Source organism: Pseudopodoces humilis, chromosome 3, assembly GCF_049639895.1.
Source record: "Pseudopodoces humilis isolate 2021_Gansu_Grassland_sample_001 chromosome 3, ASM4963989v1, whole genome shotgun sequence".
NCBI lineage: Eukaryota > Metazoa > Chordata > Aves > Passeriformes > Paridae > Pseudopodoces > Pseudopodoces humilis.
The window spans coordinates 44202842-44218838 of NC_142202.1; the positions used below are offsets into that span (position 1 = coordinate 44202842).

Consider the following 15997-nt stretch of genomic DNA (forward strand, 5'->3'; position numbering starts at 1 on the left):
GATATTTTCATTACATGATATGAAAATATAGCATTCAATAAGTCTTGTTTTCTTCATAATCAGTAATACAGTTATCAGACAGGCTGCACTGATGATTTAATTCTGGTCACCCATAGCAAGTGCCCTTGATAGAATAAAAAAAATACCTTTGTAAGTAGTGCCCTTTTGGTGAGCATCCTTTTCTCATAGCAAAAATAATACCTTAAGATTGCAACTATAATGCTTCTGATCATGGTGGTTTCCACTGAAAAAGGTGAATGGGCACACACACGCCTCTCTGAAGAGGACACAGTCTGAAGTACAAACAAGAGCAGAGAGATGGGAAGCAATAGAGCACAAGTGTCTGAAAGCAGACAGTGGAGTATCTTGTGCCTTGGATCCGTAATTGCCTCTCTTTTAAAGTGTGGCTGTGTTGGTTTGAGGTCTTTTAATGACTTTTGTACAGTGATAACTAAGATTATAGGCAATTTTCTTGACAATTAAGATTGTCAAGAAAAGTTACATAAAGCAGTTGCATACGGGGAAAAAATAGGAATTCTTTTCTTCCCCGTTTGCCATAGCCTCATAAATTGTGACTCTTGCAGCTCAAGATTTTCCATATAATCATTCCCAAGCCGTGACTCTTTCCCAAACACTGATCATTCATACATTGCTTTTAGAAGATGTCATGTTACTGCTGCTGGTTGAGTGGAGTATATATTCCCTCCTCAGTCTGAAACTGTCAATGCTCTTTAGTATGATAGTTCCTGTAATTGGTAATTGGTAGGAGCTGAAGGAGCTCATTCAATTGAGTGCTCCTCTAGACTCACTTCCTCTGAGATTAGGTACATACTGTGTAGCAGTAATTTCTGGCCTTCAGAAGGAATTATGAGTGAAGTATCAGAGAAGTAACAGAATCCCTCATCTGATCCAAGAAATGTGTTTATTGCTGCCTGGGTCAGCACAGAGGCTGGAATTAAATCACCATCAAGCTGCTTTGTGTGTAATGATCTGACAAATGTGTATGATATTGTTGTTTGTATGCATGCTGCAGATGTTTGTGTTCAAATTTATGAAAGCCTGGATTCATTTTACAGTGCAAACATATGTTAAATTTAGGAGCCTGGGTACTTTCTAGGTTTACAAGCTCAATTTCTGTTTGTCATGTATAGATATCTTCGTGTTCCTGCACCATCCACAAAGTTACCAACCTTCATCAGGCTTCATTTTAACATAGGTGTTTGGGGTTTTTTTTCCCCAGTTCTGGAAATGGATGGCTGCACCAAAACTCTTCTTTGAAGCTTAAAAACCTTTTTCTCATTTCTAGACTAAAATGTTATATGAAAGACTTTTTATTTTTCTTAATGTGACACTATTATTATTCTTTATCTAAAGCATTTCTTTTTGGTGGTACTTGTTTACTGATACATTAACAGGGAGATACTCTTATCACTTTTCAACCTCTATTCAATTGTGTCAAGAAAATCAACCCTTTTATCTTCGTCTCATAAAAAAAGTCTCAATTCCCATGCTGGTTTCAGTACCTTTTTTCTGCTCTTCTTCCAATATGCTTGCATTCTTTAAGCATGGATATACAGAATGAGGGAGATTATTCTAAATTAGATCTGATCTGCAGCTTACTTAAATAACATACTCATAGTTCTGCTATACTGAAGATACCTTGATGTGATGGAGCAATACAGCTGCCTTTTTTTGTGTTTGTGTCACATGGATCAGTTTTAATTATCCTATAATATATACACACAACACTCTTCTTCTCTGCCAAACTTGCAGTTGATTGTCTCACAGAATATTTTCAGGAAAACTAAGTAACTGGGACTTACATGGATGTGAGATATGTAAAGGTAGCAAACAGAGTAGGAGAAATGGTTAGTTCTTGAAGGAATGGTTTGTCCATTCCCCTAGGGATTGTCACTGGTGGTGTTCCTTTAGATATGTGTTGGGCTTGTGCTATTCAGCTTATTCCTAAATGACCTGGAAGAGGGAAACAACTAAGTTTACTAGGGATGCAACATTAATTAAGGCAGTGAGGAAGATGGAAGAGCCCCATGACAACTGGGCAGTAAAGGGTTATTTGAAAATGAGTGTGGATAAAATCATGCTCAGTCATAGTTTCAAACATTAATTGATGGGATATGCCCTGGTGGATGCAAGATCCGAGAGTTTTGATAGACAGGGCCAAGAAAGCGTCAGCTCAGTGGTAGTCAGAAATGCCAGTCAAACCTCCAGCATTATTAGGCACAGAGTAGAACACTTCTCTACAATTTCATAAATCTGATTGAACAGCTCTGTGCAGTTTTGATCCTTTTATCTCAAAGCAGATGAAGCAAACAGAAGGTGAGCAGGAAAAAAAAGCCATTAATTAATGTGATTTACCAGTCAAAAAGACTGAGCGTGAGTAAATTATTCATAATATCATTAAAATTCAAGTACAACTGAAATTTCCTGTTGGGTTAGCTAACACAGAGAAATTGCACCTTATGTGTTTCTTCTACAAGACTTTGTACATTGTAGCGATGTCTTGCCTGCCTCTCATTGTCTGGAAGTGTCTTTATGCATCTTAAGAAAAGGAAATGTTATTTTTTATTTACTCCTCTGGAAAACTTAAAAAGCAATGATTCTATTACTAAATCCATCAAAGTAGAGAAGAAATCTCTTTTGTTCATATAAAACTTGAAGTGACTTGCAGAACAGCCAGTTTCACAGGAGAGCAGGCAGAGAGTTCCCAGAAGGCCTCATGGAATGTCTGCCTGGTCTAGTGCTGCACTGGGCAGACTGGGGAGGTGCAGAGTGAGTCCAGTTCAGAATCAGAGGCAGCATCACCCTGAATTCATGGTGTATTCTGCCTGGACTGCTCAAGATAGCTGGTTGCAGTAGCTCTGGAAAATGCCTTGCTGAACAGCAGTAATATAACCCACATGAGCTGGCTGATCTGAGGCTGCAGAATTGGTAGGGCTTGTCTGCACTTGCTTGGTTTGATATCAGTGTAAAGGCTGCCCAGATTAAATTCCAAGAGATTTCCTTTTCCTAGATGCAATGAAAACAATTTTTTTTTTTTCTTTTATTGTTGTCAAACAGAAGAAAGCATTCCTGGTTTATCTGGATTTACTGTCTCTTTCTGTGGCAATGAGTTACATTTAGAACCAAATGCTGTCTTCAGAGTGCGCTTTGACAACATAGCCACTTGCACTGGGTACAATTGCACAGGTTTGTGACATTGGGATTGCTGGCTGTGATCCACCCGTACACCAGGGGATCCATTCCTGTGCTCTGTTCATCCTCCTGGTGTGTAAATGGTGAGGCAAAAATCTAGCCACAGTCACTGGATCCTTGGAGTTTTGTAGTGAAAAATGTTTGTTCCGCTTTTAGATACCTTTGATGGATTATATTCTGTGGAAGCTTGGAATTAGATAGCTTGGAATGTTGATTCTTTGTAATCTTCTGTGTAATTTAATTGATTTTCACAAAAGGTGTTAGAGCGCGTTACTGTAGATGTAGGAATATTTTTCTGAAGTATGTATTATTCCAATTTATAAGGTGGGTAGAAAAGTTACATCACCCTGTAAAGCTAAATGAAAACTTCAGCAGGAAAACCCAGAATCAAATACAAATTTCCTGGCATAAGCTTCCACTCCTGACTAGGTCTTTCTTCCTTCTCTGAAATAAGCACGTATACAATGATGTTCACAATTTTGAAGTCTAAAAATATTTGGGTTTACTTGCTCATGGCTAGTACTGAGTTTTGTTTGCCTGCATAGAACAGACCTTTGAACACCATTTGTCAAGAACAGCAGAATTCAGAATTACTGATAGTGCAGCTTATTCTTCTCACTCAATATAGCCAATATCAGACTGGTACCCGAGCTCTTACCTTTAACTCAACCCGTGCCTGCTCTGCTTTGTTGCAGGTTATGGACACACAGTGCCTTTATCTGATGGGGGAAAGGCCTTCTGCATCATCTACTCAGTCATCGGGATCCCGTTCACGCTGCTGTTCCTGACGGCCGTGGTGCAGCGCATCATCGTGTACGTCACCAGGCGGCCGGTGCTGTACTTCCACATTCGCTGGGGCTTCTCCAAGCAGGTCGTTGCAATCATCCATGCCATGGTCCTCGGGTTTATCACTGTCTCCTGCTTCTTCTTAATTCCAGCAGCAATATTTTCTGTCCTGGAAGATGACTGGAATTTTTTGGAGTCTTTTTATTTTTGTTTCATTTCCCTGAGCACCATTGGCCTCGGAGACTATGTGCCAGGAGAAGGCTACAATCAAAAATTCAGAGAGCTATATAAAATTGGAATTACATGTAAGTGTCAATCTAACCAGCTAAGTGAAAGGCATTTTCTATTAAGAAAAAAAAAATCTACACCAAATTGGTGATCAGACTTCTCCTCTCCATTCTCAATAACGATCATTTGTCAGCTAGCAAACTGGGCATTAATTTAGGTAGCTCTGTAAAAGGGAAACTGTTAAGTAAGGTCAATTAGGGAAGGTCTTAGAAAAAGCTAAAACTAGAATTTCATTATTCTAACCATAGCTATTTACTCTCTTATTTATAGTAGAAAAAAAAACCCTCACGTAACTGTTATGAAAATGGTTAAGAGCATTTTGGGCTAACATTTCAGCACATCACAGGGCCAAGATGATCTGTGTAACCTAAGGTAATCCCACAAGGTTAGATGACAGGTGGACAGAGATGAATCAAGAAGCCATGGAAAATGAAGTGGAATAGCAAAGTTTCTGACTCCTGTTGTAACAGAAGGTAGCTGAAGCTGGCATTGGTACATACCAGCTGTCAAAGACAGACAAATAGACTGAGATGTTAGAAAAGCAAGACCATGAATGCTAAATTTAAATTGTTTCATTATATTTGACACAGAAGAAATCATGGTGATTGATGATTTTAAGGAAGTGAATCTTTTTAAGAAGAAAATTACCTTTATGTTGGTATTCTGAGTAAATATATGCTGAGGGCAGTATTTTCCAGTGACAGCATTTTGAAACATTGCAGTTTCTCACACAGGTTCAACCTGAGCAGTCTTTGAGTATTCAAAGGCATCAGTTAAAAGATCTGAACAGCCAAAGCAAACCTTTCCCATCAGGTCTGTTTCTTTGGCTGGTCTGCATTTGACTGTGCTTCTGTGCATGATCCAGCAATCATAATGTAGGCAAAGTGTCTGTTAACTTGGTTTTGTGTTTTACCTGAAGAGAGTTTTTTTTCATGCCTTGAACTGGCCAACAGAGCACTTCGTTTTATTATCCTGCTAGGCCTTTAGCCATTGCAGATTTCCTCCTCTCCCTGTCATGTTTATCTTATGAATGATAGCTTTAATTATTAACCTGCTGATCTGCAGAGTTGATTTGGGGATGCTAAATGGTGAAGTGAATGGAAAGTCACAAATGAAGAAGACCTTGTTGCAGGCTTGCTGTTCTGAAAACTCAAAATCTGATGAAAATATTATGGCTCAGATTAAAGCTTTTCCAAGCTGTAGAGCAATTAGGAAATAAACTGCAGGATATACTAAAGGAAATACTAAAAGGAAAAGATAGCTTTTAGACAAAGTTATGACCTTAGAGTATCTAATTTCAATAGGTTTTAAGGTTATAACTTTAATATTATTCTTTTTCTTTTCATGTGAACAATTCAAGGAATCAAATAAAATGTTTCCTCCTCAACCTGAATTTTCTGTAAGATATTTTGGACTTCTACATCAGAAAATGCTTAATGAGTACTACAGACTTTTCAAGAATTTCTAGGAGAACACAAGTCCTGTTTTAAATTAAGTGGCAATCAACTGGACTGAGTTTCAGAGATAATTACAAATTCTCAGTGCAGATTTATAGATGCTTTTCAATTGATATAACTTTGTCAGTTCTTCCTTGTGCTAATGCATAGCTTCCATGTGATGTTATGGTATAAAGTTTTTAAAAAAATGATAAATTTTAGCTGTAGGGCTGATTTAGATGAGTATTCAGTATTAAGAAGTTGATTAATGGTACTCCTGGAAGGAAAAGGAGAGTGTTCCTTCCAGTTAATAATCTGTAACTACAGGTGAAATATTTATGCCTTTAGGTAACAGAACAGTGACCATATGGAAATGATAATCATTAATCTGTGTTGATTTTTCAGCGCACTTAATGTTCAGCCCTTGGACAGGCGCATTCTGCTAATAGTTACACACTTAGCTTCTGCTTGATTTACTTCACTGAAATGATAAAATAACTAAGTAGTCACACTCCTCATTGAATTGTAATGATCAGAAGCAGGGATTTAATGAAACACTGAAACATCTTCCCTTAAACTATACATGTTCTATGTTCAGAGAGGATAAAAAAAAAAGAGCACAGTGTGCTGCTGGTCACAGAGATTTCCATTTCCAAAAGTTTCAGTCTATGAGAGCTGACTATTACCTCCAAAAATAAGTCAGTCAGCACGTGGCTAAAGTAATCTGTAATACATTTTAGATAACACTTCCAGGTTTTGGGTAATCTGTGTACCTTAGTAAAACATTGCAAATATCCCCAAAAGATGGAGTAACTGTGTCAGGTTTTTCAGTTTCCAGGAGTAATTTTACAGTAATTTTTCATTTTGGTTTTATTAGATTTGTGCACTTTTCTAGTTGCTTTGTTTTTCCAGGTATTTCAGGGTGTTGTATGTCTAATAATTTTAGAGGAAAATAATTCAAATGAAATAGTAAATGATTTGTCCTGCTTAACTGATACAAATAACCAGTGGCCATAATTAGCTCTCATATTTTTACTTCTTCTGGTAATATATAGGAATATTGTGGTAAAATTTTGTTTTCCATCTTTCGATCAAAATCTTTTGAAGGGCACTTAGTCATGAAAGTCACAAGTAAGTAGGGGAGCATGCATGTGGTAAATTTTAGTGTTCTGATTTTTTAATACCTTTACACATTATTTTTTTCTTGCACAGCTGTAACAGAATTGAAGCCACTAGTATTATTTTTTCTGTTTATGTGGAGTCTTGCTGGTTGTAGAATTGAAAAGAAAAATAACAAAGATATCACAGATATCAGAGATGACAGGGGTGAGAAAAGTCACAGGCTCAAAACTGGTCCAGTCCTAGTTTGCTAGTAACTAATTTTTTTATTTTTTTTCACTCAGGTTATCTGTTGATGGGCCTTATCGCAATGTTGGTGGTTCTTGAGACTTTCTGTGAACTCCATGAGCTCAAAAAGTTTAGGAAATTGTTTTATGTGAAGAAGGACAAGGAAGAGGACCAAGTGCATATAATGGAACATGACCAGCTCTCCTTCTCTTCCATCTCAGACCAAGCAGCCTCCATGAAGGACGATCAGAAGGCAAATGAGCCTTTTGTGAATTCCCAGTCCCCAACTTCCAATGACAGCTCTCTAAACAATTAATACACAGGTATCAATACCGGTGTTTTGGTGCATTTATGCTACTTACCATAAGAAATAGAAAGCCTCATATTTTTTTTCTCAAAATATAAAAGCTGGAAGACTGTGCTGCTTTAACAAGGATTCATCACTTCTGACATAGAAAAGACTTTCGTGAAAAATGTGGGAGCCACCCTGGGAAAAGGGAATAAATGTAAGATGTGGCTGGGAACATAAGGCCATTTTGGTTGAGGGATAAGGATTTAGGTGTACCACACTGAGATGCCAGAGAGAAAGGCTTGCACAAACAGCTTCATTGAGCATCTTTAGGAGACTAGGCCTTCACTGACACCCAGCTCATTGAGTTGCACACCCCATCACACAACTGGTTGACAGCAGATTTTGGGATGTGTACTTTTGATAGTCACAGTTTTAATCCAGTAGCTAGCATCTTAATCTGGAAAACATTTTCAGAGCAATATCTCTAGATCTGGTGGAGGGGGGAATATCTAGGTCATTCCTCTATTACCCAGTAACTTGCAAGTGCAAACAATATTCCTAGGAAGGAAAGAACAAGACTGCAGTCCCTCCTTTGCCCATGCCATTTATGTCTAAATTTTCTACTTCCTTAAAAGGTTCTCTAATCACCAGAAAAATGTTGTCCTGAAGAGAGTGTGCCTTGAGTCTTCCATACTGTTTGTTTTTTTGTATGAAGTACTTTTCTGAGAGATAGCAAAAGCAATTCAAAGCTCTGGATGAGGTGAGATGGTAGGGAAGGCAGACAGATGCATTTCAGTCTTCTGAAATGAGCAGGGGTGGGTATTTAGCTGCATGGAATGGAATAAAAACAAGTTAGCATATGCCACACATGACTGGCAGAGTCATGTGCTTATGGCATTCTCTTAATAGACGGTTGAAATGTGTTCAGCAGAAGGACTCGGTGCTGTTCCTCCCACGGTCCAGCCCAGCATGTACTCTGTTGAGCTGTTGGGTACACAGAGGAACAGCATCACCTTTGAACATAGCTCCTATTTCTTCTTTTGCTTTTCTAACTGGTACTTGGAGTGCTTTGGAGGAGAATGGAATGTTTCAGGTCAAAACAATTTTTCAGTTTTTCATATGGCAAGAAAAAAGGAAAAATGTCACATTTGGTTCAGATGGAACCGAATTTTTTTCCCCTTGGGAAAAGTCACTAAAAAGTCAAGATCTCGCTCTTCTTCTGAAGCTGGAACCTCTTTGGCTGTAACAGGAGAGGTGTTTTAGTCCAGCTACCAGTCACTGTGCTGAATGCAGGGACCTCAGAGTGAATTTCAGTGAGCATAACACAAGATTTATGTGGTTGTAGTACTTTCTCTTCTGGCCTTAAGAATATTATGATAGGGGAATCTTGATAATGCTTTGCAATGAACAAAAGATCTGGAGCACAAATAGCCATATTAGGACAGCCTCCCACATAGGGTCAGTGTAGAGGAGAGCCTTTTACCTGCAGTGCAAGCATGCCAGATTGCCTGTAATTAGGCTTTTAGTGTTTAGAGCTGAATAATAGTTTACTGTAAAAGAAAAAAAAAAATGCAGTGTGTCTAGATTTAAGCGCACGTGGGAAAAATACTTGAAAGTAAATAACCCAAAATATACTGTGTTTGAGCTTGATTATAGCTAGCATCAAACAAATTTTTATATCTTTACTGGAAAAACTTACTTTATGGTTAAATCAGCTGAAAGTCTTCAATTGAAATTTATATTTATAGAAAATCAGAGCTAAAGGTTTTGGTTGTTTTGAGTTTTATAGATTAGGTGAGAGCATATTGTGTTTGCATGTTCCCAGGAAAGTGGCTATTTTTATACTGCTTAGGTTAACACAGTTCTATTTATAATGAATGTTAACCAATATATATGTACATATATACATAAATATATTTATATACTGTACATATATCATAAACCACCAGAGTCTAACAGACTTAGAAATGGCATTTTAGATAACTTTTCCCCTAGTCTCCTCTTTATACAGTCAATATTTGAAAACTATGGCATTAAAATGACACTGACATAAAATTAAGAGTACTGTACTGTAAGAAACATTTATACTATTTTTTTCATTGGAACTTTATTGTTTTCAGTACCTTAAAATTCAAAATTTCTTTTAATTTCTGTGTAGTGTTAAGCTCTAAAGGATATGCACAGATGTTAAATGATATACAAAGTTACTTTTGCAGCGTGTACACAAATGCAAAATGTAGACACGTGAAGTGAAAGCACAGAATTCAAAGCAGAAGCGATAAACTAAGCAGTATACTGTGATTGTAGGTGAATATTTGTTATTTTAAACTTAAATAAAAAGTCTGGCTTTTGCCTGCCTGCACTATGAAGTGGGAGTATTTTCTTTAGTGGTGTGTGTGCCTTGAAGAAATCCTGTCTGTGTTTGTGCATCCTTTAGTTAGCCTTCCTCAGCTCAAGGAGGTTCTATTAATGTCAGTGTTATACCTAACCTTGATATTAATTGTGGTTTAGTATTGTGTGGTTATTCCTTAAAAAACAAAAAAAAAGAAGAAAAGCAATCCAAATTTTGTTTCAGATGATGACTGATTATAACAAATAAAAAATAGTGACATAGCCTTTATCGTGCCCTCATGAACCAACTGCTCCAATATCTGAGAAATCTGAAAAACTGACGAAAGTAATGGCCCTCGTTTCATACAGCTTTTACATCATCACATGAAGCCAACATATAAGATGAGTTAAAACAGGAATCCAGATCAGAAGGAGAAAGATTATCATGCAAGAACCTCAGTATAAAGTGCCTCCCTTACCTAGAGGCAAACTGTGAAGCAGGTGCATGTAAACCCAGATGGAGAGCATGGCTCATAAAGCAACAGTGCTGAAAAAAAGTTGCAAGAGTTAGAAATGCAAGCAAATTACTTGTACACATAAAATAATTGCCTGGGTTCTGTCGTCATTCTCCTGTCTTCAGTTATTCCAGGCATATATCCCATTAATAGCTTTATTCTTGTGCTGCAGCTGACATTTCCCATCTTCTCTTTGTCTGTCAGTCATTAAATATAAACTTGTTGTATTGTTATTTTAAGGGAAAGAACTGGCAGGATATTCATTGTGTTGGAGGAAAGAAAATGGAAGAACCCACTTGAGTTTCGATTTTGGAGCTGAGTGACAGCCATGCTGTCCCTTAATGAACATGTTCTCTTCCCTAGGTTCACCAGTGGCACCTTGTGTGGGTGCTGAAGACTTGCTGGAGGTTGAAACAAGTTATTTTCTAAGTAGGTAACTCCGGAGGCTGGGGCGGTTTGCAGCTTTAATGTCAGCACTGCAAAACCTCCCTAGCTGGGTGCTTATGTCAGAGGAGTTGCATAAGACCAGCAGTTCTGGACTGCATTAAATATTTGTCTAGCCCAGTGTTTTGTCTCTGGCAATGGCCAGGAGCAATATGTGATAATTGTGTAAGGAAAGGGCAAGTGCGCAGCAGCCATTCCCCAGGAAGTTCTCCTAGCTCCCAGCAGTGTGCAGCTCTGGATGCATGACAGTATCTGGGGGGGATGGAAAGTCAATGTAGGTGTGGTGTGTGGAAGAGATTCTACACTGAGGTGCCTGCTCTCTGCTTTGGTCAGTGAGAGACTGTCCTGCACGGGATCAAATGGAGATTTCCCACAAAGCTGTTTCAAGTTAAGTGCTTCGCAGTTAGCAGATAACTTGCATGAGACGAGCTCTTGAAAAAGGGAAGGAAGGGAAAAAGGGGAAAGGAGAAAGCCTTTTATGCACTGTTACTTGGACAGTGCTGTCTTCCAGGTAGGTAGGAACTTGCATAGGACCTGTTTGCTAATGCCAAATCTTGAATCTCCACATTACAATTGGCTTTGTAAACAGTTGCCAGAAATGTAGTGAGATGAACCAAAAGTTGCTAAAAATACTACTGCTCTAACATTATTCCATTATTATTCATTCTTCTAGATTCTGCTTTCTACTGAAGCAAAATAAAGTTACTATAACGGGAAGTAGTGTTATTCCAAGTGTGCACCAGGACAAGACAATGGGGTTTCTCTTCTCTGCACTGCTACCTATCAGAATTGCAGCATATATCAAAAAGCTCATAGATAGCAAAAAAAAAAATCTTCTTGCTTGTTTCGAACAGAAAATCATGTTTTTGAGATCCTGGAGGCTGCCTCTGCAAAGCTGCACCTTGCTTAATGCAGATTAGGTACTTGGTGTATGTAATTTCAATGCCCACCATGTTAGTCTCATCGCTTCCTAAATCACCATTCTACTCATTTTTGATCACGGAGGTCTTATCACAATTATCTTCAAAGGTCATTGTGTTGCCACTGTGTTTGAGGACTGTGACACAGTTATTTTGCTGGTGATGATGCAGTTTTGCCAGAGCCATTGCCTTAGCTGGTAACAAGATGATCTCACTCGTGGCAGTTGGGGCCAAATGACAGATTTAGGTAATGAGGAGGGACAGTGTGGCTGGGAGCAGGTGCATGGGCTGACAGCCAATGTCAGGGAAAAATCATCCTGGCAAACTGCTAAGTGACCACACAGTTTTTGCTGGGCTTCATTGCCTGTCACTAGGAGTTAGAGGAAGGAAGAGCAAGGACATTGCCAAAAGTCATCTGAACTGAAGTTTAGTGGAAGTAAGTTTTTCACCATCTATCTACAGTCTGCAGCTCTCTATTACTTCAGTCTCACCATATAGTCTATGAATCCAGATAATGGTTTGGCATTTCCCCAGTGTAGATGGCTCCTGTGGCCCCTGAGGCAAGTTAAGCTTGTTATCCTAACAAGCTTTTCCTGTGTTAAGTTTACTGAGTGTTCAGATCCATGAGCAGGAGCGTAGGTCAGTGTCCCTGCTGAAATTTTCCAAGGGCAAGTGTGGCTCAAGGCACTGCCTGGCCTTGGGTCAGCCTTTCATTTCAGTGCCTAGGCTGCCTGGAAAGACAGGAGTGATCTCTGTGCCTTAAAGGGTGAGAAAGCCACTCATCTGGGAGGCTCAAAACTCCCCAAATCCATCTGGTGCTGATTCCAGGGGTTTCATAGTCTTGTGTATATAGTGCATATGTGCAAGTATCTGGAGTAGCACATAGAACTGCCACTTCTTTTCTCTATGCCTGATTTTTTTTGAGACTGGCTGACCCCCTTAACCTTCTGAATTTCTCTTCTCCATTTAGGAACATGGCTCACAGTACTCTCTGGCTGTCCTTAAGCTCTCACTAGTACCTAGCTGGGCCATATCAATAGGTGGCAAGGTGAGACTCAGAGAGTAGAAAGGGACTTCATCATCTGATAGGGACTAGGGGAGGGGGAAGGAAAGCCCCATCCCTGCCCTTTAGCTGCAGCCACCGCTTTATTTCTAAAACCATTTCCAATGTCTGGCACAAAAGGACTGTATGATTCACTCATCTGCACTGTGCATGTCAGCCAGTGCTCGTGCTAATGGTAACATAATGACTGAGAAACTAATAGCTCATCTAGAAGAATTAAATTGGTTTATTTTTCTTTTTGAGTGCATTACTGCTTTGCTTATGAGCATTAGACTGATTAAATCCTGGCCTGCAATATTATATCTGGACATTTCCTACAATTGTAAAGCTTCCATCTCAGCCCCACATGGGCAAAAATTAATTAGCATGTTTGCATAAACAGAAGACAGCAAACTGTAGTGTCAGTTTAAATAGGAATTAGCAAATCCTTATTCTGCGTTTATGGGCTGGTTTCCTGATTATGGGCAAAGATCTGTTAAATTTGTTTAGCGATTGCCAGCTGTGATTTGAGGCATGCTTTCTAAACGGAGATGCAAAAAATACTGCCCAGTAATGAAGTACAACATCACCTTTGGGATAAAGTCCCTCAAATGTTTAATAGGCTACTTTTGCAGATTAATGCTGTTTGCATGGGATAATGAAGCTCTGTTTGAAATTTATCATGCAAAAATGAAAATCCACACTCCATTTAACTCAAATTCCTACTACATGTTCAGTGAAGAGAAAAATCAATGCGAAAGAAGAAAATTGCCCTCATTTTGTACCCCCTCTTCTGGGGAGCTTCACCTGGTATTGCTGACCCTGCTGGGAGCTGAGAAAAACCCCTGGCTTTCCTGACCCATGCAGTGTGTGAAGTCAGGCAGTCTGCCTTGGGAAGGTTTGCATGCAACATCATCAGCCTCGAGAAAGTGGAGTGGTGCAGGGAGAGCAGCTTCCATGGGGCACAAGAGGAGAGACCACAGCTGCTCTGAGGCCAAGGTAAGTAGCAAAGATGCCCAGTGAAGGGGGCTATGGTGGCATCTGGAGAGTCAGGGGCAGTCAGGCTGCTCCAGCCCAGCCCCTGGGGAGGGGTCAGTGCCCAAGGAAGTGTGAAGAGAGGAGGAGAATAATTTGACAGCAGGATTACCAAAGAGGTGGTGTCACTAATACAAAACTGGTCAATCTTTTATAAGTAGGAGGTGTGGAGGGAAAAGATTAATTTCTGTCTTTTAAAGGCAGAAAGGACCTTTTTGATGCTCTTCTGTGACCTTTTACAGTAACCAAGACAAATTGCATATATTAGACCATATAGGATCTCCAGGTCTGACAGAAGCAGTCACAGCTCTCATCCTTGGTCCCTGATGCTAATTACCTTCCCTGATAAAAAATCCTGTTCTCTTCAGCTAACTGCACAATTTCTAATTGTTCCAAAAAGAGCATTGCTATAGGACTTTTTGTAACATGTTTGATAAGTGACAGACCACATTATATTAGCTACCAGCTTGCCCTGAAAAGATGAGCATCCTTCAGATATCCTCTTTAACAGGTGAAGCAGGCCATGCTCCTCTGAGCACTGAACATGAGCATCTTGTCAAAAGCTCAGCTCATTCCTGGTCCAGTTTTTCAACATGCATTTTTCAGCACAGCACTGAAGCCAGGGTGCCACACTCCTGCCAATACCCAGGGTGGTAGCTCTGCAGAGGAGCTGTGCTGTGGCCATGAAGTAGTAAAGGGAGATGGCATTAGCCACCATGCCCCTGCCTCCATGCTTTCCCTCTTTGGTGGCCCTCTGGTTTCTCTTCATCCCTCTCCTCACCTGTGGAGCACACCTGATACTTGTCCCTACCCCTACTAACTTGGGGGAGATGCATGGGGACAGAGAATCTGTGGCAGCATCTCTGGTCTAGATGGTCCTAAGTGTCTGACACAGAAATATTGATTTTAAACACAGTCTGCTGCACCCTTCAAGAGCCAGGAGCTTTGTAAATACCTCCCAGTCCATCTGCCCAGCTTGCTGTGCAGAAGCTGTTTGCCTCTTGTGTAGACCCCTGGGATGCAAAGAGGTTATCAGAGCTCAGAAGAAATGTGGGCAGACCCACCAGAAAGATCAATTGCACATTTATTTCAGGCAATCTCAGGGCACTCATTTTGGGCAATAGGGCTGTCTCATCAATACTCCTGTGCTCCTGGCTGTGCATTAGGTGCTGAGAACAGACATGAATGTATAAATGCACCCTTGGTCAGGAGTGAAGTGCCTTATGGGGGGGGGTGGGGTGGGTGTGGGCATTACACAGAGAAGGAAGATGTATTTTTATTAACTTCAGGGTACAGGTCAAAAAAAAAAAAAAAAAAAAGCACTGTAGCTGCTCCAGGGCTGTAGCATCCCCCTGTGACAGTGCCCCTGTGATGCTCCTGGGGTTACTCATGCTGCAGCCCCCTTGGTGAGGTCTAGTTGTTATTAAAATGTGTTGTTATTAAAATGCAACTGAGGCTGCAATTCCTTATATGAGATGAGGCAAGAGACTTAACTCCAAGGTACTGAGGTAAGGCAATGTCCTGAGTCAGGCAGCAAGATCCCAAATCTAAACAATCCAAAACCCTGTGAGTATCTGTCAAGCTACTGATAATTTTAATAGTTCAAGTATTGCTACCTCATCTTCTCACCAAGGAGGCTAATAAGAATTGCAGGTTTTGATTTCCAAGTCATGCATTGAAACATAAACAAATCTCAACATGAAAATAGTTTTTAGTCCTGAATGCCCTTAGATATGAGCTTGGTGACTAAACAGAATATTGTAATGATTGGTACGTGGGCAGGAGACTGTCACTGAAAGCTTGAACAAAAATAGGTCCCCTGAACAAATGGTTACCCAGGACTTTCTTTCCTGGCTGAAAAATGTAAGCCTGGACGAAATTCCCAGAGGTGGTAGCTGGAGCAAAGAAGCAGGGGTGAATGGAAATCACACAACCTTGGTTCAGCAAGACCCTCAATAAGATAATTTCATTGAATTCCAAGAAACAAGAGGATGTGTATGCACCAAACTGACCTAGAGGACAGCAAAGAGAACAATTTGCTTCTGGTGTTTTTCTGTCTTTGTCATTATCACTCTTTCCAGCCATCCTGTAATCCAGAAAGTGTCAGCCCTCTTGAATGCACGCTTGGTTTTAAATGTTTTCAGAGATGTTACATCAGCACCACGATGGTGTGCTAGTGCTGTGATGTTGGCAGCTCAGTGAGGCATTCCCTGAGGTCATGTGGTCAATCTGGCGTTTTAATTGCGTCTCATCATTTAACCTCACATCTTGTTAGATGTGAGATAAAAAATCAGTAGAAAACCTATGTGTCAAGTATTGCAAGGAATTGCTACTACAATTTCAACCTG

At 39.9% G+C, this 15997-nt stretch overlaps 1 protein-coding gene across 1 annotated transcript in view; it reads left to right on the top strand.

Moving 5' to 3' along the window:
• Positions 1-9731, top strand: part of KCNK1 (potassium two pore domain channel subfamily K member 1) — a 32368-nt gene extending 22637 nt beyond the window's left edge. Inside the window, exons 2-3 of the mRNA XM_005518536.3 lie at positions 3909-4304; positions 7127-9731. Of these exons, the coding sequence (XP_005518593.1) occupies positions 3909-4304; positions 7127-7386 (656 nt within the window). The 3' untranslated portion in view covers positions 7387-9731. The remainder of the gene's footprint in view (positions 1-3908; positions 4305-7126) is intronic.
• The last annotated feature ends 6266 nt before the right edge of the window (positions 9732-15997 follow it).